Genomic DNA, 23265 nt, shown 5'->3' on the forward strand with positions numbered 1-23265 from the left:
AAACAGGGAAGTGCTAGGAATTGCAGCTGTCCATGGGCAGAATATCCGTGCAGATTTCTATTTCTTTCATTTATTTGGAAAAGTGTCACTTCAGCAGAACAGATTTGATGCGAAAGATTGATTTATATTCAGAATTAAGCATATCAGTGCATATTATTGTGCTGAGCAATAATCCTTTAAATGGTATAGCTCAAAGCTGGGTAAATCACAAACAAAATGAATGTTTTAATAGTGTTAAACAGCCCTGGTGATTTTTTAGATTTACTATCTTTTGGTTAAATTACAGGCTTCTTTCAGGAGGGCCTGGCACCTCTGTCGATACGGTGCATGTTTAGGTCAGAAGCTCTTCAATAGCCAGACTGCTGCACTGGTGCCTAAGTGGTTTATGTCTCTTGTGAGAATATGTACAGAGGAGAAATTTTATGTGAACATCAGCAAAGCAGAGTTGAGCTGTAGGAAAGCTAATTAGGTACAAGAAGCCTGTACGGGCTTTCACTAGTGCTAGCCCCTTATTTGCAAGGTGTAGAAACTATTACTCACCAGTGGCTCCTTAGGAGGCACTGTAGAGTTTTATGTTTCACAAACAAGTGTGTAATCTGTGTTACAATACTGAAATAATGGAAAAAGAAAGCATTGGTGTCAGTTTGGAGGTTTGGAGAAATCGCTGTTAAATCTCTACCTTTCCATCCAAAAACAACAAAGTATGAAATGCTTGGTTTGGTTAGGAGCATTCTGAACCCTGTCAAAGAACAGAGCATTGCAACTGTGGTTAAAGAATCTCCTAAACCCATCCGAGCTGCCATCTTAGTGAAAACATTTTCCTGAATTGGAATTTTTTTTCTTTCTTTCTCTGAAGAAACTTCTTAAAACATTGAATTACTTCATGTGATTTGTTCAGTTCTATTTTTACACCTCTTTCCAAATCACACATGTAAGATCTTAATGGATTTTTTTTCAAAGCAGAAAAGGGGCAGAGGGCCCTTAGAGTCTCATATGTTGTTCTAGTCACATAAAAGAAACTTTTTTGTTAGTAGGCGAAGTATGAACTGATAGAAACTATCGTATACAAACTGATTGTTTTTCTGAAATAAATCCTGAGAAATACTAAGAATGCATTTAATAAAATAATAGGTTTGAGATAGGTATGTTATAAACATTAAAATTTTTATTTTGATTGCTGGAGAAATGACCAGCTAGAGAATTCATTTGATACTGTATCCGTCTTTACAGCTGTGCCCTCTAAAGGGAAGCAAGCCTGGTGCTGGGCATCCTACTTGGAGGAAGAAAAGGCTATTGCGGTACCAACCAAGCTTTTCAAAGAGGTACGATTTCCCCAGAAGCTGACTTCAGTCAACCGTGTGACATAATGGGATTTCTAGGGAAATTAATTTAAAAAATAATTTAGGAGATTTTCCTTCTCTTGAGGAAAGCCCATCTGATTAAAATAATATTACCATCAAGATATGAAGAATATGTATGAAATAAGTTTTATTTCTTAGCTTTTTAACGACTTCTGTGGCTGCAGATGAACACTGCAAATTGATACTACAGAAAGCAGCTGCTTTTACAAAAGTTGTAGCCTTTCCTTCTAATCTCTGCAGCCAGACATCATCGCGACCCAGGACATACATACCCTCAGTTCACATGCCATCATTTTCTCTTTAAATATGTTTAGAAAGGTGATACAGAGGTCAGCTTTTGGCTTGTAGCTTTGATTATGTTTCCTGTCATTTTGCAGCTTTTGTTGATGTTACTTTTTGCTTTGCTACATCAGATCCTAATGTGGCTTGCTCCCATTTTACCTGTCTCTGACTGGATATCAGGTCATCAGCTCTCACTTGTCCTTTTTCTGCTGTGGCCATCTTTGCCATTTGCCATTTTAGCACATTCTCTTTTGCTCTTTCTCTTGCTTGGAAGAGAGTTCTAAATGCAAATGCACAAAGCTTCCATGTTGTCATCCTCTCTTGCAAAACCTGGAAAAACATGAGAATGTCGCAGCTGCTCCGTCTGCTATGTATTGTTAACAGGTTTTGCAGTAGTTTTGGATAAATCTGTCCTTACATGGAGTCTGTTTCTCGCGTCCATTTTTTTATTTGCTTTATACTAAGCTATTAAAACTTTAATGCAGGGTTTAGTTTTTCAACATACATCTATGTGTGATGCTGGCCTCTAACTGGTGCTTCTAGACATTACTGAGATACAAAACTAATTGAAAACAAAGTTAAGCACTAAGACTGCGAAGTCCAGAATCCTCCTGCAAAAAAAAAAAAAAGAAAAGGAAGTGAGAGAGAAAAGCATTATTTACTATAATGTGTCTGCTATATATATACTGGCTGAAAATTTAACAAGGCAAAAATCCTACTAAGTAGTGTCTCTGTCTGGAATACAGATTTAAGAAGTGTTCCTGTCCTGTCTGAAGTTCCATCATAGGTCCAGCCTGTGCTGGGGTAGGATCCTAGAGGTATGGGTACACATATAAGAGCAGGCCATTTTAAGCTGGTTTCAGCTGTTCTGGTTTTCCATTTCCCTTTCTCTTGTCTGCATATTCCTGCCTATGTGCCATGCCCTGCATTTTTTTCCCCTTGGGTTTATTTTGCTGTTAGATGAATTGCAGCTGAAGCCACCAAAGCGAGAGCTCCCTTCCTTTGAAAAGGGTGAGCCCTCTCTTGGGACCTTTTTTTTTCCATTGACTATGGAGGTAGTGCAGGCGACTGGATAGCATGTCTTAACTTTTAGATAGCACACGTTTAGTAAAACTCATTCTTTCTTGGGGTTTCTCCGTATTTGTTTTGAGGCAGAATTTGGGGTATTAAGGCACAAGTTTCCTTATATTTATTTTTTTCCCGAATTTTGGAGTGGGTTGTATATTGTTGTAACTATAATTATGATCTCAGTTTATATTTTATGAACTAATGCTTATAGTCTTTTTATGTAAAACCTGTTAAAGCTTTCTGTCTAAATTTAGGCGTAAAATATGACTAAATTATTGGGGCCACTGGCAGCAGAAGTATTAAAAATGGTTATTTCTGTTTATAAATACCCAAGATGGTTAGACCAGCAGTGTATATCTCACCATCCAAAGACTGGAACATAAGGGGGATATAAGGGTAGAAGAAACATATATAGTGCTTCTCCCATGTTTCGCTTATAACTGTTTGAGATGTAAAAAAACTGTCTAATTGTGCTGTGAATTTATTAGTGCCCAAGAATCCTCTTTAGCTTCATTGAATTATTTTTCTAATCATTTTCTCTCTTGAAGACAGGAAACGTGATATATGGGTAGCTGATGCCTTCTGTTTGAAAACGTCCTGTTCTCACTTCTTCACTTTTATTATTCTTAGAAAGTTATTGTTACTGGTTCAGTGTAGTGTGACACAAAGGTAATAATGTTCCAGTGATGCAAAAATATTTCTGGAGAAAATGTTTACCTATGGACATATACGTAACATGTAAAAGAAAAAATGGTGTTAAAGAGGTCATCTTTATATACAAATAATCTTTTGTTGTTCTGCTTTGCAGTTTATCTCTGATGGCCTGTGAAGTAGAAGTGTAAATGCAAAATGCAGCTTTTCTTCTGATCATTATAGTAATGATGACTACTAAGAAGGCATTATGGTGCTGCTGCACAGACTGAAAAAAAATTACATTGTTAAAAATTGCTAAAATTATTTTTACTGACAGTGAAAAAGGTTCAGGGCAAATCAACCTGTTTTTCAAACAGTCGTAAAGTTCTCTTTTACTGTTTTTAAAAGTTATTTATTTCACAATTTTTAGTTCTTTCAAAAATATTAGTAGTCAATAGTTATTGTTGTTTACATTATAGAAGCAGTTTGTCTATCCTGTGTATACTTCCATAGTATTGAAACTGTTCTTTTCCATTCCAGTACCAGTCTTTCCCATACAACAAAAATGGATTCAAAGTAGGAATGAAACTGGAAGGTGTGGATCCAGAACACCAGTCAATATACTGTATCCTCACAGTGGCTGAGGTGAGTCCCAGCGTGCGAAGCTGAGAGCAGATGTGGTGTCAGATGGCACAAGAAATTAAGTGGAACAGCAGTTGGAGGTGGTGCATGGTCCCTAGCGGGCAGAGAGAAATTCCCCCTCGGAAGATACCTGCCTCAGAAACATTCGAATATTAAGTCTAGCACCATACAGCAGTAACTGTTCACATATATTTAATGTAGGCAACTACAGAAAACAGCATTGCACGGCTTAGATGATATGTGTTTTTCTGCAATCCTGTAGTTTTGACTAGATTTATGTTTAAAACAAGAGTAAGTAGAAAGAACGTAACTATGACAACCAATAGTTTATCTAGTCTCGTTATAATATTTAGAAGTGTTGCGTTTATTAACACAAATACCTATTATTATGTTGCTAATGTGTTGCAATTTTTTCAGATGCATTGCCTCAGAAATGGTCTGTATTAGCAAGTTCTACAAGTTAGTATGCAAGGAAATCTCTCAGTTTATCTTTGTGCTACAGTTACGAAGTAATTTCTTCATGAGCAGTTTCTTTGCTTTTAATGATTGAGAACTCAGTTGCAATTTGTATGTCTTTTAAACATACCTCACATTAATTTTTCTTGGATTTACTCAGGATACTTTTCTGGGTTTGTTGGTTTTATATTATAAATTAAATGGGAAAAGAGGAACAGGTAGATACTCAGCTCTATATCGTTTTTATTCTAAACAGCTGTAATTTCACAACTTGTGTTTTAATAGTCTGTTTTTACCTTCCCACTTCTTAATCTTTCCATTCCCTCTCTATGGATTTCTTTTTTTTTTTTTCTTTGTGGAAAATATGTAGTATTTTCTGTGTATTTTATGCTTGGCACTAAGTGACATCTCATGTTTTATGGTAGGATGGCCTGAACTCCACCTAATTCTGAGGCGATAAACTGAAACTGAGTTATGTCAGAGTATCAGTTAAATATGAAATATGGTGAGCTTTTGATGTCAAGAGGTTTACGCTGCTGAAAAATGGCATTTACTGCTCGGGAAGAGTGTGGAGAACTTCTGTATAGTAGGGATTATATCTTTTGTTTTTCTTCTCCTTTTGATATTTAACTTGCTATTTCATGGAAAAATTAAGTTTTGGGAGTTATCTCCATTCTCCACTAGCATTTAATCTTAAATAACATTATCTCTCTGGAGAGCTTGCTGAACACAGTCTGTCTTGGAGTTCCAGCGTGCTCTCTTGCATATTGATTAATCAGTATAGCTTAAAAGTCTCATCATCTCTGCCTTCTCTTGGATTGTATCTGATCTATCCATGCTCTTCCCTAGGATTTCTGTTTTATTCTAAGGTTAAACAGTTCTCAAGTTTTGAACACTAATGACAATATCCAACTCTTATTTATGCTTTTCACCAGAAGAGGAGGCACGCAGATTAAAAGTTTCTTAACGTATTATCCTTTCCTTTTTATCACGTGAATTTATTCATTCAGTGTCGCAGGAGCAAAAGTGAAAGGCTGGCAGAATGAAAGCACACTGTTAATATATGTAATACCTAACAGAAACTGTTACGTGTAGGGAGAACATCTGAAAACTTTTTTTTGTATTTTGTACATTCTTGCTTTTAGGTTTGTGGCTACAGAATACGACTCCATTTTGATGGATACCCAGATTGTTATGATTTCTGGGTAAATGCTGATTCTTCAGATATTCATCCTGTTGGATGGTGTGAGAAAACAGGTCACAAGCTTCATCCACCTAAAGGTACAGTTTAGTCTGATATGTGCTTGTTTTTTCATAGCTCTGAAATGGAGACTGTGTATGTAATGCTGTGATTTTTTTTTTTTCAGAAGAAACCTTTTTTTCCTCAATTGAATCAAAGCACCAGAACATCCTATGTTATATTCCTAAGTCTTGCTAAAATCTGGAAGTTGAAATCCTTCCTTTTCTATTCAGCAGAAATTCACAGAACAGAAAACAACAGAATAACCAGAATAATCATTCATAAGGCATTATGAAAGAAAAGTTAAAAAACAAACCTAGACCTCCTCCTGCAAATCCTTCTTTGCAATAAAGCAGTAATATACTGGTGAAATGTTAGCTCACACTGAGGTCTCACAGGGAGCTGGGAATCCCCTTAGTGGAAGGTTTTAGGATTTTCATTATTACATGTTAACCAATATTAACATGTAGTAACCAACTGACTAATAAGAACTGAGCTCTTGCCACAAAAAGTAAGCTTGGAATAGAGACAAAAAGAGGAACTAACAGATAAGGGATAATAAAGGGTAAGATTACAAGCCTGAAATTGTAGTCAGTTCATAATTTATGTAAGTGATATAAGCGTTGAAATACACGTAATTCACTTGCTTAATTATTCTATTTCAGACCAGATGACTTATTTTATTTTGGCAGATAGACGGAAAGCATTTGTGTGAAACTGCCATTTCAGAAAGGATAAATGGGCAGCCTTTTTGGCTGGGAAGGTGGTACAGAGGGATGAAGGGGTCAAATCGGAGAGGAGAGTGAGAAATAAATGAATGTGGTATTTTGACTTATACAATAAGAGTAAGAAAATACGATCTTATATGGCTGCAAAAAACAAATGTACAGAGAATCAGAAGCTGATTTATGGACAATTATAAAACTGGATATAAATGCTTGATAGTGGAAAATGAGGGGAAAGCCCCACGCAGAATTAGTGGGTCTGTGAGCTGGGGGGAGGTTGGTGTTTTTGCAGCTGAGCCTTGTGGGAATACAAGGGAGCACTTGCTGCTCTCCTGAGCACTCCGCACTGGCTGCAGGGCTAGAGTGCTCTGGGCCACTGCTGCAGTATGTGACTCTTTACTGGAACATACTTCTGAGTAGCTCCTTGTGTAGAAGTAGTAATTTCTTGAACGTAAATCAGAATTTCTCAGCAGGTTGCCTTCCCTGAAGTAGTAGTAGCTTGTATATGGTAAATGAGTAGTCCCCAGTTTATATAGAATTATTGATGTTGTGGCATGCTCAGGACGTTTGGTACCTGTGGTGCAAGTTTGGCATCTTTTCTGTCTTAAATGACTGTTTCAAAAAGCTTAGTATTTTGTTAACCATAAATTACTGCTGCTGATAGAAAGTTAAAATCTTCCTCCAAGTCACTTTTATGAAAATTTTCTTGTAGTCTGGTTTTAAATTGGCAGGATAACTGCTCTTCAGTTTATTTTTTCTCCACCCTGGATCAGTGCATAGATCTTTTCTTAGGGAAGTCACGGGTCTATCAGAGGTGTTGATGGAGCAAAGTTACCAGGATATATAAAGGTGATCACCAGCGATCGGTGCACAGCTGTGCAACCCCATGACTCTCAGGACATTTGAGCCCTTGCAGACAGCAAGATCGCTCCTTGGTAGTTTTCTCCAAATGCAACCAAGTGCTCTCCACATAGCCTGGCTCCTTCCCCTCAGCATTAACCTGCTCCATCCCTGCCCAAGCCTGCTGGGACTGCAGAAACCCACTTGGGGAAACACATGGGGCTTTCCCAGGGAAGCCTTAGCTTTTGTGGAGGAGAGGTGAGTCAGGAATGTAGACTCCTACGTTCTAAGGAGCCTAGAGGGAATTGTGCTCTCACCAGTTAAAGATACTCCTTCCAGTTTACCAACAGTAGGTCTTTCACTGCTTAGATTTAACTGATATTTTCAGAGTTAGTTATTCTGAGCAGTGGGAGAAGTCAGTCTCAGGCTGTCGGGGTTTGATTTGGCAGGGAGGAGAGGGGGGTTGTATGGGGTTTTGAGGAAAAAACGGCCATATCCATTTTTGTATCCACAGATTTTTTTTTTTATCTCTAGTGGATCAACATATAGATGGACTTACAGTTTATGTTTTTCTGTGGTATTACATTTTGATCCTACTTGCCCTATAGGACCCAATGCAAACAATGTGGGAACTGAAAGCCATTCCAGTTACAACTGGAACATGTTTGCATGAGTTTGCATGATGTTTGTGTTCCAGCCACAGCTCAAACTGGCGCCGTTCAGCCTGTGATCAGGGACCCACTTGGGACGCGGTTGCTTTCTGTATGTGCTGCCGTGGCTGCCTGTGCACGCTTGGGGTCCTGGTGTTACAGGAGAGGCCGTGGGCAGGATACCCTGCAGAGGGGCTTTGGGGCACAGTAATAGACTCCCTCTTTTCTGAAAGGGGGAAACTTTCTGAATGTGTGCCTAGTAAATTTCATTTGCTTAGGTATGGAGATTCTGAGGGAAGGTACAACCCACTCTTACCCAAGTGGTGAAAGGTCCTCTAAAACCCACTGGTTTATCTTGGGGGCTGGCGGGGGAGGAGAAGGGAAGTGAGAGAAGAATATTGTTGGCAGTGTTTGCTGCTGCATCCTCGTTGATGGCAGCGGAAGGGGCGGCTGTTCCCGGGGCCCCGCAGGCCTCGCACAGTCCCGCAGGCCTCGCAGCGCCCTTGCCGTCCCATGGCACCGGGGCCCGCGCCGCGGGAAGGAGCCGAGAGTCGGGCGCTGCCGCCCGCCGTGCTGCCGCTCTGAAGATGGGTCGCCCATGGGGATGGTCAGTGGAGTCTAACGGCCCAGGGCAAGGACGGCAGCAATGGCACGCTCCCTAAGAACAGACTCGGCTGGGCTACAGCAACCGTGTATCAAGAGAAGAGGCACTGGAGGGCCAAGAAAAGTCTATTTGTCATGACTTGGGGATTAATTTGTATTGGCTAATATTTAGAATGAAAACTGAGAAAAGCAAATGTAGAAAGAGTAAAGGGTGCTTTACTTTATGGTGTCTAAGAAAACATAAGATTCTCAGAAAGTTAAACATAAGTGTTGTCAGTGGCATATTTGAATAGCACTTCAAATATTCAGGAGGCAACATAATTCAGTAGTTAAGGAAATCACTCAGCACAATTGGTAGTATTTTTGATCTCATTTTACTGAACTGAAAGACAGGAACTAAAATAGATATCCCTATAGCTAATATTTAAGGAGAGAATAGGGAAGAAGACTATATGCTTGAAATGGTTAGCACTGCTTTAATGAGTGGAAGTATAAGTGATTTGATGTGTATTATTTGATGTAGTTTATTATATTATGAATTACTGTTTTTGTTCCTGAAGAATCTAGGAGAGAACATAATTTCAGATTTTTTTTCAGTGTTGCATGAATGCATAGAATAAAAATAGAGAAAGTCCATATAGGAAATAGTTTACAGTACAAATATGACATGGATACAAGGGTATATTTTGCATACAGAAGTCTGAGACATGGGTAATGTAAGCAACTATTTTGATACCACCTGGGAAGTTTAAATGCTAGTGACACTGCACTGGTGATAACCTGAGGATGCAGCAGGGTGAAGAGGGAGTTTCTGGTGTTTGATTGGCGTAGTTGGAAAAGTTTGGGACCTGCAGAGCCTCTGTGGGTTCTGCAGCAGAAGCAAGAGGCTGCAGAGCTGCTCACAAACAGTTGCTTTGAGTTTGTTCAGTGTTCCTCTGTCACTCAGACTGTCGGAGAAAGGATAGTTGGAGGGGAGAAGGATGGCAAGGTGTGCTTTTCTTGGAAAAGTGGCATGTGAATTATAGCTTTGGAGGCTTGGAGAAATCTGCTGGAAGGAAGGGAGGTTATAACATGAAACTGATATCTTACTGAGACTGATTTTTGATATCTGGTAGAATTATGGATTTTGGTTTCCAGGCTTTCCCTTGAAGTTGTTTTGTTCCTTGAGGACCAGAATTGTGAGATCAGGGATCAGGGATAGAATAATAATTTGATAAGGAGTGCTCCCCAGCTTGTTTTGAAGTTAACATTGAAACTCAGCTGAAATCTCCTCAGGTCCTGCCTCGTGCTTTTTTCATATGGCTATTATTCTTCCTCCTAGATGAAGATTCGGAACAGTCTAAATTGCAGTCCTAGGCAGCATAAAAAGCTAATGATCTGTAGCTCAGGAAAGCACAGTGCTTTGCTAAAAACAACAAAAGCAACAACAAAAATTGATATTTTGGTAAGGAAGTTCAACCAGCCCGAAAAAAAGAATGTGATTCCTTTTTGTAATATGAAATGGCCAAATAGGAAAATTTCATCAACTTTCTTTTGAACTCTGTAAGCTGCTCTACAGTGTGTTATGCTTCAGTTCCTAACGATACAAAACAATGCTCCCTGGAGCACTATTTATTGCATTTAGTCTCCTTAACTTCATATTGGGGAGAAATTAGTAATTAAAGTACATTTTCCTTATGTAGTTTATCTGAAATTAAAATACTAATTGACAATGCACATTGCTTTTCAGTTTTGAAATTATAAGAAGCTCAGAATAAGATGGAAAATATTTTCATTAACTATGATTAACACACTTATATGTACCTTGTGTCTCATTCCTGTTTAATTGTTTGTCCTTCTTTCGTGGCCCTCATTTAGGATACAAGGAAGAGGAATTTAGCTGGCCCGCATATCTAAAGGCATGCAAGGCTCAAGCTGCTCCTAAATCTCTATTTGAAAACCAGAATGTGGTAAGTACTCACTTGTTTCAGGTAATGTGGAAAGCTGCAAGTGAATTTAAAGCAGACTTCAGTGATTGCAGACTTGAAACTGTGCAAACATTTTTATCTTAAACTAAATGCAGTAAATTTGTTAGTCATCTTTGTATCAGTTTACCTCTGAAATTCTGATCCATTATTTTATTTGCTAATCTGTGTAAACATCTAATCGGACATGGCCAGAAACAGTATATTCTTTAGCAGTTTTCAATTTTAGCAGCATGTTCAGGACTTTTTGTTTCGTAAACTATGAGTCCATCTCTGTGTTTGAGCATCTCTCCTGTCAACTAATTAGGCTGCTGCCATTCTGTTGGGGCGGCTAAGTGGGAAATTTAGAAATGACATGAATGTATTGATTGTGGACGCTAGGGAGATTTCTGGTTTTATAGTATTTATCCTTAATTAAATGTCTTTCTCTACATAGACAGTGATTCCATCGGGATTTCGAGTGGGAATGAAGCTTGAAGCTGTAGACAAAAAGAACCCCACTTTCATTTGTGTTGCTACGGTAACAGACATGGTGGACAATCGTTTTCTGGTTCATTTTGACAACTGGGATGAGAGTTACGACTACTGGTATGATGGTTTGGTTTTGTATTCTAGGGAGCCCTGCCAGAAGCGTGTTAGCTTTAAAGCACTGTTTTTAGTGATACTTGACATACTGTGTGTACAGTCACCCTATCACCTTTTTCTAGATTTACAAGCACAGGTTTATGCATGCAGGAGTGTGTGTTGGTGGCAGCCTGGAGGAGTCCGGTACGTATACCAGGCTTCACGTAACAAATTTCCAGAGGTTGCCATAAATTTTCTTTGCATGTGATCCTGTACCTGGAGTGGAATAATTTCCACTTTATTGTGGAATAATTTCTCACTTTAATTACACAGTATCTTTGAGACTGACATCTTTAGTGAAGAATGTGTACCGTAACAATTACCATGTTTATAATTAGACTTGGATTTAAGAAAAGTTGTGATTTTTTTTTCATGCTCAGAATTCATTCTCTTGGTTCGTCATGTTGTTTAGACTGAACCTCAGCTGTCTTCTGTAAGGCTTTAGGATAGCAAGAAAACTTGGTGTTAATCTTTTGTATTCGATGTTCCTCGCTACCCCCTGGTGCCCTGACCTGTGTTGGAGATGGCCTTTCTGCATGTTGTGCACGTATTGGAAAAGTCAGTGAATGGAACAGGGCACTCTGAGAGCATAAAGATCCTAAAGGACATTCAGGCTTTGAGTATCAAGAGTGCAGGTCTTGTTTTGCACTTGCACCATGTCTTACATTCTTTGAGGAATAAATTACTGCAGAACAGCTAAAATGTGAGTCTGTATTTTGAGTCCCATCATGGCAAATTAATTGTATAGCTCTGCCTGTAAAAATAAACCATGGAGAAAGCGTTCTTCATGTATATTTGAAATCGTGGTGCAAACCTGTCATGTAACTTTAAAACTTTGTGAGCCCATCTCTGGAGATAATAAATGTACAGGCCTCATGGCAGATAAGTCGTAGGAAAAATAGCTCATTGAACCTGTGGTGAGCAGGCATTTCAGTGAGGTTAAGATTTGAGTAACAAGGTGGTAGGTCATACAAAAGAAAGACTAGAAAGATTGGCGATTATTTCTGAGGTGAAATTCCTAATACAGAGCTTGTTTCCTCTACAGATCAACAAGACTGGGACCTGTTAAAAGATATTCTGAATTTCCTAATACTTCAATACTCCCTTAAATAACAGTTATCCTTCTAATTAATAATGAGAATAGCATTTATACAAGGCTTTTAAGGCAAATAAACATCCTGTGATACAGCCTGTACTTAGTTTGTTCAGGGGTACTATACCTCTGCTAAACAGTGCACTGTGCATAGCAGCCATATGCTAAGTTTCAACTATGCTAATATGTCTGTGTCAACAGCAGTTCAGCTCACCAGTGCTTCAGGAGAGGGAAGAGCAGTCTGTACAGACATAGGCAGGCTTTAAATTTGTATTCTCACGTTACACTGAAACAGCATTTCTGAATTTTTATGTAAAATAAGTAAAATAACTAAAAGATAAGGGAAGATTAAAGTGAAAAATTTGAGGCCATTTGAAAAATCACTGGAGCTGTGCTTATATTGAAGCCAAGCTGGAGCGTTGTTCTCCTAGTGAGTTCTAAAAATACCTTTTCAGAAGGAATAAGAAGCTGCTGCTAGAAATATTGTGTGTGAAAATTAAACTGAGTCATGTGGCCTCCTTCTCTTTATTGTCCTAATTGCAAATGGGATTGAATAGAGGAGGAAGGAAAGAAAACGGGAGAAAAGAATAGCAAACAGAAATAGTAGTGAGAGCCTGAAAATACTGTTGTCCTGGAGGCATCCCACTTCCTTTTTAAATTTTAGATACCAGGCTTGTAGGGCCCTGAATATGCCTTGGGTGTGTGAGATTTACACCTACCAAATGCCATCTGTAGCTAAAACTGAAAAGTTCTGTTGGGTTTGGTCAGGGTGGTCAGCCTTCCCTTTTCTCTGCACCTCTGAGTGAGTGTCACTCTCCCAGTTATGATGAATTCAGGAGGGAAAAATACTGTATTTGGGGTTGTTTATTTTCAAACAAGTACATTTCTTTCTCTATACACCTTTTGTGGTTTAGACAAGCTGGGTAGATGGGGCTTTTTTGCTGAGTATAAAAATTATTTCCTGCTTGTGGGTGACTGCAAGACGGTGAACTAATTTTACTGAACTTGAAGCAGCAGGAATAAATTACCATCACCTAAGCTTTTTTAAGCTTCTTGCTTTCAGCCTAAAGGTGTATTTCCTGACTTGCCTCAGCATTAGAAAATACAGTAATGGTTGAAAGTAAGTTTCCTAGCTAGAGTTAGTCATTACTAGAGCCTTTAGCACATGGTAATGATATTTTCAGTGTATTAAAAATCCCATTAAATTGTCCATTGGCAGTGGCTTTTAGAGGGAAGAAAGGTGAACAAAATTGACAAATTTAAGACTTCTGTTTGAGAAGGAGAATTTGGAGCTGTACTCGGTAAGCCACTGATACCTTCCCTCTGCCGCATGTTTTTTGATGGAACAAGTAATGCTTCTCTGAGAACCACAGATACCCTCTGGGAAAATCGGACTAACTCTGGGAATCAGCAATAACATTGGAGAATATGACTTTAGATTGACTTTAGAATGAGGAGTCCCACTAATATGCTGAGATAGACAAAGATTAATACTACAAATTCTGTGGGTATTTCTATGCTGTGAATTAACTGTAGGTCTAAGCTTGCTGTCAATTCTACATTCTCGTTTTATTTACATGCAGGCCTGTGTATGACACAGACTTTCCCTGAGCTTCCTGATTTTTTTGTGGCCAAACTCTTAGGAGAACCCGCCAAGTCAGAAGGCTGTGCCCTGATCCCCGTGTGCTCCGCTCAGCGTTCTCTACTGCCTGTTTTCTGAAGCTCCTTGTGAGGACAAGTGAGCTTTTGGTTGTCAGACTCCTTTCTTCCCTGTTTGCGTCTGGGAACAGACTGCGTGTTGGTTTAAGGGTAAATAAGAGGTCACCTCTCCTTTCCACTGTCATCTGCTACTTTGCTGATAGCAGAGTCTTTACAAGTTGTGTACTGCCTGTTTCTTTTTTGAGGTGATTAACTTTGCTCCGCTCTCTCTTGGACAAGGGACGATCTTTTTGAAGGGGCTACACTATACCAAAAAAGATGATAAAACAGTCTAAAAGAAGCAGGAATCATAGCACATGCTAGTTTAAACTGGGCTAAACAGGTAATGGACCAGTGTGTGACTCTAATCCTCTAAAATTGCTTGCAGGCAGCCAGGCCCCTGTCTTACCATCAGCCTTCAGGTAGAGATGACGGTGACAGAGCTTGGTAGAGCGAGCAGCTGTGGACGCATCCCATGGTGTCAAGCACCTTGGTGTTCAGGAAGTCCTGATCTGACCTAGGGTATTAGCAGCTTAGTAATGGGGAAGTATCCTCACTCATGCACTAGGTGGGGCTGTAGGATGGTTTCTGTTCCTTCCTTCTTTTTTTTTTCCTTTATTTTTGTGCACAGCCAGACAGACGTGTATCGGCTCACACGCAGTAAGTTGCACAAGTAGCATTCCTGAGGGCATAAGTATTATTTACTTGTGTAATGCATATGTGGTTTTGATAGATACCATTTTCATTACTGATTATATTTATGTGTAATAAAGTGATGATCAGGCAAACTTAATTTTTTTCCTCAAGGTGGAGAAGTTAGAAATTATTTTAAAATATAAAATGCATATAACACATTTAACTTGTTTGGAAAAAAAATCTTGGATACTTAATCAAAATTCTGTTCAAATCTTCAGATGGAGACCTAGTTGAGGAAACCTTTTTCTAAAAGAATAGAATCTTCTTTCTTTTAATAACTAGCATTTTCATCTGTGTCTCCTGGTAATCTGAATTTAATTAAGGAACTATGAATATGATATAGAGATTTTTTTGTGGGGGAAATGACAGGACAACTGAAACTGAGCAATAGAAAAATTATAATTTCTCCTTTCCTAGCTGACTCTAGGCTTTGGACATGCTCTGTGGGTGCGAGTTGAGGCTCGTGGAACTGCAGGTGTGCTCCTGTCCGGGAGGGGGGTCCAGGCGCCAGGGGACTCGCAGGTCCAGCTGCCCCCAGCTTATTCATCGTGGAAGAAACTGTAACCAGGGGAACTTCTTGCTGGCCTTTATATCACATCGGTCTTTCCTGCTTTGATAACTTTTCATTGTTAAGCTGTCATTAATTTAGCAGAGCTGGATTTTAACCTGTCCCTCAGTGCACTATTGTTATGGGTCCAGCTATCTCTTGGCTGTTTTTTGCTCCATCTAAGTTTCTGTGATTAGCCTCAGTCTCCAGTATGGATAATAGGTGTCTTTTTGTGTCCGAGTGCTCTCACATGAGTGGTTTGTGAATGACCTTTCTCGGCCTGTAGAAATCTTCAAAATTCATTATTCATTATATTTTCTGAAGTGTGTGAACTGGTCATTCTCTGTTCTGCCTTGGAGTAAGGAAAATAAAGAGCTACGGGGCAAAGCAAGCTTGTTGTGAAAGTTGAGAGTAGGCTTTACCGTTCTAGTTTACAAGTCTTAGGCTTAATGCAGCAGAGTATAGTTGTTCCTCAAAACTAGATATAACTGTCCAGGAAAGAACACAAACTAAAGATGACAGCTGGAGTTTGCATGATTTATACTGGTCTCTACTTTTCACTGTTACTTTTACTGTTAAGTGGACTTCTGGGAGTTCAAAGGCTGTACAAGTCCATATGTAAAGCTTGTCTCACCTGGTTTTGCTGGAACAGGGTCTTTTTTATTTTGTTCATGGGGACCCCATGCTTGCAGAGGCTTATACCCAGCTGTGATGACTCTGTTTTTCTTTTAAAGTTCATCCAAATCTTAGAGGGTTTTTGCAGTGATATTTTGCAGAGCTGTTACATGCAGCGTTCATGCTACGTGTCGCACGTATAGTTCAGTAGTGTCATGTCTGAGCAGCTTTTATTGTGACAGACTTTCGTCGCCTGCTTCTTCTTGATGCTTTTCTGCAAGAATAGAAGTGTGTGCAGTGGCATTTACTGTTTGGGATTTTATAAAAATACACATTCAAATTATATGATTCAAAAAATGCATTCAAGAGGCTGGTCCTCACAAGTGTTTTTCACTTCTTCCTTGTTGTTCTGGAAGCATAATACTGGTAATAACATGCTGACCACCTGGGGACATGGGTTGTGTTGCCAAATGTAACTTTGGAATCCTTGGAAAATAATTTGTGGCCTTCACATCAAAACACTTCAGAAAGTAAGAGGACACCCTTCCAGTGAGGTAGAACCTGTAAAAGTCAAGTTCTGCAACAGCTAGAGGAGAGAAATGCCTGCACAGTCTACTGCCCCCCTTGCTCTTTAGGGTCCTGTTCACAGTTGCTGTAAAGAGAAAGGAAAAGCAAAGAGGAAGCATGAAGTGTTTGCCTTTTCTCTGATTTGTTTGGGACAAAAATCTTCTAGGCATTAGAATGCTAAGTTTTAACAATGTAAAATTAGCACAAAAATCCTTTTGGTCCCTTTATTAATGGTAATTTCAGTGGTTTGGAAAGCACGTGGTGAGCTACTGAATAAATGAAAGAGATACAAGATCGTGGTATATATTGTAGTAGAACAAAAGGGGGATATCCTTATTGTAAGTTGGATCCTTCCCTTTTGTCAGAGCCCTTAGAGAGTCTATCGAACAGAAATTGATCTCTTTGGCATTCTTACCAGTAAGCACTAGCACAGCTCTTACATATAAAGGCACAAAACAGGGGCGCTAGGTTGGCTAGTGTTTTTCAGCAGTGTCTGGCTCCTTTTAGCTACAAGGCTGAAAGACAGCGGTCCTGAGACACCCAGCTCACAGCTTCATTGTTTGATTGCATCGCTCCTGAGTTTCAGATGTTCTATAAAAATTATTCTCATGTGTTTTTAAGGATCAATATTATTTTATGAAATCTGTGTATGAACTGCTTCTCCATTTTTCCTTTATGTAGCACAGACTCAAAACTTAGCCCAGGATTCATTCTGCAGTCTTTTATGCGCTGTCCTTCCTTTTGCAGTTCTTAAAAACATCTTTATGTTCAAGGTTTGGTTTGAACATTAAGACATCAGAGTTTCTGCTAATTTATCCTCACCTTGCTGTTTTTCTCTCATGCAGAAGTCTTTGCACACTAGTTTTTACAGATTATCAATCTCTGGCGTTTTTTTAAATATAAATTAATACTGCCAATTAGAGCTAGTTGCATATGACCCTCCAGCAAGCACACTGTTACTTCGCAGGTAGCTGCAGCCACTGATTCCTGCTGCGGAGGTGTTTTATGTTAGCAACTGCTGGGCAGGAGGAGAGGGGAGAAAATATAGATGCATCTTCAGTCTGATGGTTTTGACACTGGCTTCAGAGTGGGATTAAGTAGAAAGTGGGTGGCAATGAAAGTTTTAGGAATCTGTCCAACGATTAGTGAATATGAAGTGCACAGACAGAGTAGAGACCAGAATCCATGGATCCTTCCCAGGTGACCCAGCCAGTAGGATATGGCTATATGTACCTTGGAAGGTGAGGAGCGAGGTGCTCTTTTAGGGAGGTCAGAGCATCATGGTGAGGTTGACTTCCTGACAGCCTTGACTGAGAAAGCAGCTGACTCCTTACGGGCATCAAGTACCGACGAAGATGGGACAGTGTGTGTGTGTCATGGGGGAGGCCTGGGTGCTTTTCACTTTTCTAGAGGGCAGGCTCACTTGTGGCATTTTCTAGAAATACCATCCTGAATGTTTAAACAGTTTCTTTCTCCAAAGTTTTTGAACCAACTGCATTTTGCTGGGGTTTGGAGTGTTTTTTGTGCGTGTGTTTGTGTGCTGCTAACAGAACTCGATAGCCAGCATCCAGCACTGCTTTCTTCTAAGCAGAGCATAAGTGAATTACTGAGCTTAGGGAAAGTGACCTCTTCGTGTTTCTGTGGTTCTTCTTGCATACTGCAGGCAGCAGCATTTAGTGCCAGATTTGATGGGCATGGCTCAGAAAACACTACAGGAAGTTGTTATTTCCATGCACTGTCTTTATAGTATGCTCCTGGATCACTAGTTAGTCCAGGACTTTTGCAAGCAGTTTGGGGCCTAAATTGCAATTTTACTCCTTTCCACAGAGTACAGTGACTGTTTCTCTCTGATTTGTACTTCGATTATGTGCTGCTTGGGTTGTGTTAACGTATCTATAACTCCATTCAAACCTCTCATCTGGTTTTGAATTTTTGCTTGTTATTGAGAGTGTTTTGCAGTTTTGCATGAATTTCTAATCTGCCTCTAGGTCTTTAAACTTTCAGTTCAAAATTTGGGTCTTGGCATTGCAAAACTCCAGTTCCTTTTGATAACATCACTGTGTTTTTACAGCCAGTTGACACATTTCTACCAAGAATCTCTAATTTTTTCAGCAGGTCCAGCAGTAGAGCTTCTCAGTGCAAACCTATTACTGACTTAATAGACTCGATTTATTGATCTTTTAGTGAAATTGTGAAAAAGCTCTATGCTTGTTCAGGTGATAACAAGTCTATGCTAAATGTGTTCAACTGTTCAGAGTACATTTACAGTTTATATTTAAGGTGAAGATGTCATGGGTTATTTGCAATTTGTAAAATCTTTTTTTGTGTTTTTTTTAAGAAAAGCAGGATGCCTGAAGAAGTGTGTTTTCAGCCCTTTTTTTCTTCCTCCACCAGGTGTGAGGCAGCTAGCCCACATATTCATCCTGTTGGATGGTGTAAAGAGCATAAAAGAACCCTCATCACCCCGCCAGGTTTGTACCATATTGCACATCTGAAAGAATTAATGAATTGTAGCCAGTTAACAGCACTGACTAAACCTTAACAGTGAGCTTTATGTTACCTCTTTTGATTTTCTTTTTCTTTCTCCAATTAAGATCTGGTATTTGGAGACACCTGAATTGCTTTTAAGATTTAGTACAGTGAAATAAGAGGTACAGTGGACATTAGATTTTAAGTGTGCACAGGTATATTGCTTTCATAAAGAGACATTTATTGATAAAAGATACCTCTTGAAATGTGACAAATGTCTGCATTTGGAGCTGAATATAGCCACGTGGTCTAGGACTTACACCATGAAAATGCTGATAGAATTAATTCCAGGCCTGTGAGACTGCTTCATGAGAAAAAACCCTTCTTGTGAACCAAATATGCAAGATAACGGGTAAATGAGAAAAAAGCCTTATGCGATCAAGGAACAAATTTGTAAAGGTTCCCAGGAAGGGAGGGAATCAAAATGAGAGAGAGATGATACAGAAGAATGAGATTGTACTAATTTTTAGAATGCCACCATTTTTTCAGGTGTTTTTTGTACGTTGTATATGACTGCATTAACTGAATGCCTTCCATGGCAAGGGTAACGGGAAACAGGTATTTGGAAGTAGAGAACAGAGCTATATGAAAATATCTCCTGCCTTGATAACTGTTGGCCTTTATTTCCCATAGAACTTTCAGAGCCAAGTAAATTACTTCTAAAAGAGCAATAGAGCCAGGTGAGGCCTAGTGAGAAAGCTTGGGAGTGTTGTACAGCATATCACAGCTTTAGTATCTGTTTGTCCTTCAGATCAGAACTTCTGTAAGCTGAATTTTACAATATTTTGTTCCCCAGAAGCAGGATATGGTTTACATAAGGTTTGAAGTGATACAAGTGGACAGGGGTGCCAGAGCTTTTGTGTGTGCTTTCTTCTTTTCCTGGATTAACTTGCAGACAGAGTTCCCCTCTGAATCACTGCGTGACGACTCAGATACTTCTGTCACAGTGGGCAGGAACAAGTGGTTGGGAAGCACAAAAGTTTCTCTTAGAAATGCATGCTTACGCTATCTTAGAATATGCCTGAAAATATGAATAGTTGGGTTTTTTATGTTCATTTTCTTGTTGTATTCTTCATCTTGTTGATATAATCTAGTTGCAAAGCACCCTTGGAAGACAGGTACGCATGCAAGAAATAGAGAATTTTGATACAGTGGGGGATGCAAAATTGAAGCAAAAAAACATTTTGAAAGGGGGAAAAAAAAAGATAAAACTAGTGTTATTAAAAAAAAAAGACTGATCAAAGCTTTGTGGGACTGAAGTTCATATTGAAAGTCTTTGTATCAGTGTTTTCTTGCTAACAGCAGTGAAGGCTTTCATTTTTGTCCCACAAAGCTCTGCTTGGTGCAAAGACCTGTACGTGTTACGCATCGAACACTTGGCCAGTGTTGTAAAAATCCCATGTTGACCAAACAAACTTCTCAGGTAATTTCACTAAGAAGCAGTAATAAATTTAAAAGGGACTTGCACATGACTTTCCAGGTAGTTCTGCAGTAGAGGTGCAAGCAGTCAGTTTGGTTGGCATCCAAGAAAATCCCTTGCCTTGCATGAGAAGGAACATGAGGAAAGCTGCCCAGGTCTGTTTTGCCCAGGAGCCGTTCAGCCTGGGTATGGTGATCTGGGGATAGCTTTGGCTTGTGTTGGATGAGAAGATGTCTAGAAAGGAAGGACTGACCCCATGCATGCAGATTAACTGGCCCCAGTTAATCTGGAAGCATCTGCATCTGCCCTGGATGGGGCAGTGAGGGCCTCTGAGCAGTGTCCCTGCATGGAGAAGCAGGGATGTGTGAGCTCCCAGAGCCTCTTTGCACCACGAGTGGAAGCAACTCCACAGAAAATAATTTGTTTATTAGCATAAAACATTACTCTGGCTGTGTGACTGTGCAGGGCACCAGGAAAATATTTGTAGAGGAATTTAAAGGGAAGTGGTTTGTAAAATCTGACGCTGGTCAGAAGATACAAGCTTTCTTTCTTCCTTTCCCTACTACTTCATTATTTCCAGCATCTTATTTGAGAAAATTCTTTCTGCCTTTTTTAAGGGTCAATAATAAGATTTCATTTTGAGAGCTTCAGCTTTACTTACAGGTACATCTGGGCCTGTGTGTTGGCTGAGGCGTGCAAGGACTGTGCTGAAAGCCCTTGGTATGCGAGAAGGGGGAAATGAGCTGTGCTGTGCAGCCCCTGCCCGCTGCCAGTGTCACAGCTACACATCCCTCTTCAGAGCCGCAGATACCTGAAACAGATAAAATAGTTGGTCAGCCCTGCAGATAGCTTAGCAGCTTAGTGCTGAAGGTGAGGATCTAAGGTGAAGGCTGTAAGCTCTGGAATTGCTGCAGAAACAGCAGTTGTCCATGGCTATCTTGATGAGGAAAACTTAAATGGACTGAAACAAACTTGACAGAAATCTTAGTGCCCAGCAATTCTGGGAAGTCAAACATCTTGAGGCCATTGACTTATAAAACACATGTGCAGTCCATCTGTCACAAGCTAATTACAGCCTGTTATTCAGCAAAATCCCTTTTGATAGCTATATAAATTGTTTTTATTCAATTCTAGATTATGAATCAAATGGTTAAACTTCTAGTGCAGATTAAAGGTGGAGGACGGGCGTTCTCTGCTCTTCAAAAGCGAAGCTGTCTTGGTGTTTCTTGCATAAAATGTTTATACACATGACGGTGGTATATTCATTTTCTGAGAGTGACAATGTTTGCATTGATGATACATGTAAATTATTATAAATGTCCAGACTGTTTTTAGAAATTTGGTTAAAATGAATCCACTAAAATATTAGCAGATAGTCAGGTGTGTTTTAAGGTGGTGCAAAGTCGTCATTGATTAAGTTGTATTTGTTGCTGAATTACTGTCTATAGAAGAGAAGATTGTGGTTATAACACTTGAATGAGTTTCCTGAATGAAGTGGACAGATTTTGCAAGTCCTTGTTACTTACATTTGCAAATCCAAAGTAGTTACGTTGATGTTTCATTGTATTGTGTATGAGGTGATTGTTGTTTTTTTTTTTTTTAAGTTAATGTGGTGGATGTGCCAGAGAGTTTAAGATAGTGTGTCTGGTAACAGCATTATAGAAGTGTCAGTCATATTGTGAATTATATATTTATTTCTATTATTATACCACCTTGTTTAATTTTGCTAAAATTTCTTTTGTGCCAGATTACCCACATGCTAAACACTTTTCCTGGGAGAAATATTTGGAAGAAACCAGTTCCTTACCTGCACCTGCAAGAGCTTTTAAAGTGGTGAGGAAATGCTTTCATTTTTCTTGCAGTGCAAGTGATTAATTAGTTTAATAAGAGAACACATATACAATTTTCTTACGATTCCAAATGTATTTAGTTAAGTGGTTACATAATAAGTTTATTTTTATGCAAGTCTGCAGTTTACAGATAGAAATCAGATAATTATTATTATTATAAATTACTATTATTACTTTAATTGTCACAGATGTAATGAAATGCTATGAAATATTAATATAATCGCTTTGGGAAATCGTTGTCTAGTTATTCGAAATAATGAGGTAGCTGCTGAGTCATTATAACTTATCTTAAACATAGGTATTTCTATCCTTTTTAAATGGTGTCTGAAATGTTAGGAGAATGGAAAATGAGTGTAGATGGTGAGGCTGGTTGTCTGCGTAGCCCATGGTCTGTGCAGGAGCTGGGCAGGTTTGTGTTTCATGTGCTTCAGCAGACGGTGGCTGCTTGGAGCTTGTGGACGTCAGCGAGGGACAGCTCCCCAGCCTGACTGTGATTTGTGTGAGGAATCATCCTCTTCTGCTGATTTCCTACCTGCTAGTTTCTTTCAGGGACTTTTCCAACAGTGAGCTCTTAGGATTTCAGCTAGGAAAGTGGATCAAGTGTTAACACAGAAAGCATCCCTGGTAGAAGCCAACACCAGCAAGCAGTAGTGTTGGATCTGGGGGTGAAATATCCTTGAGACAGCCACAGTTGTCTCTACATTTTATTGAGAGAGACATTAAGAGTTCTTAAATGGCAGCTGAGGCGGAGGCATTGGTGTTCTGGAACATCAGGTTACAATTTCTAGAGTTTCTAGTTTTAGAAAGTTTATTAGAAATCTCAATTAGAAAGATCACTTATTACACATATGTTCTTTTGGAATTAAATGAAATTTAGCTTTTGTTTTTATAGCTGTCTAGCAAAGATAAAATGTGATTATCCTAACATACCCGTGTTTTTTTTTTGCCAAAACAGAACTACAAAACAATATTAGTTCCTTATTGTTCTAAATGGATATTTAGGCTATCTGGCACTTCTACAAAATGCTGTTTTACTGTGAATTATGTTTCCTGTAGGAGACTGAAAACAATATATAATCCAGAATGAGAAAACACACACTAAGAACACTAATACATTTACCATTAATGACTTCATATAAATTGCAGGCTGCTGGTATTTAAT

General features: G+C 39.2%; 1 protein-coding gene across 1 annotated transcript in view; it reads left to right on the forward strand.

Annotated features, from left to right (window-relative positions):
* L3MBTL3 (L3MBTL histone methyl-lysine binding protein 3) overlaps positions 1-23265 on the forward strand; it is a 70265-nt gene that overhangs the window by 25428 nt on the left and 21572 nt on the right. The window contains exons 7-13 of the mRNA XM_088533861.1: positions 1231-1322; positions 3885-3989; positions 5588-5723; positions 10358-10449; positions 10901-11052; positions 18699-18775; positions 22001-22086. Of these exons, the coding sequence (XP_088389987.1) occupies positions 1231-1322; positions 3885-3989; positions 5588-5723; positions 10358-10449; positions 10901-11052; positions 18699-18775; positions 22001-22086 (740 nt within the window). The remainder of the gene's footprint in view (positions 1-1230; positions 1323-3884; positions 3990-5587; positions 5724-10357; positions 10450-10900; positions 11053-18698; positions 18776-22000; positions 22087-23265) is intronic.

Source organism: Tinamus guttatus, unplaced genomic scaffold, assembly GCF_059628265.1.
Source record: "Tinamus guttatus ecotype Peru unplaced genomic scaffold, ASM5962826v1 Tinamus_guttatus_pri_ptg000525l, whole genome shotgun sequence".
Classification (NCBI taxonomy): Eukaryota; Metazoa; Chordata; class Aves; order Tinamiformes; family Tinamidae; genus Tinamus; species Tinamus guttatus.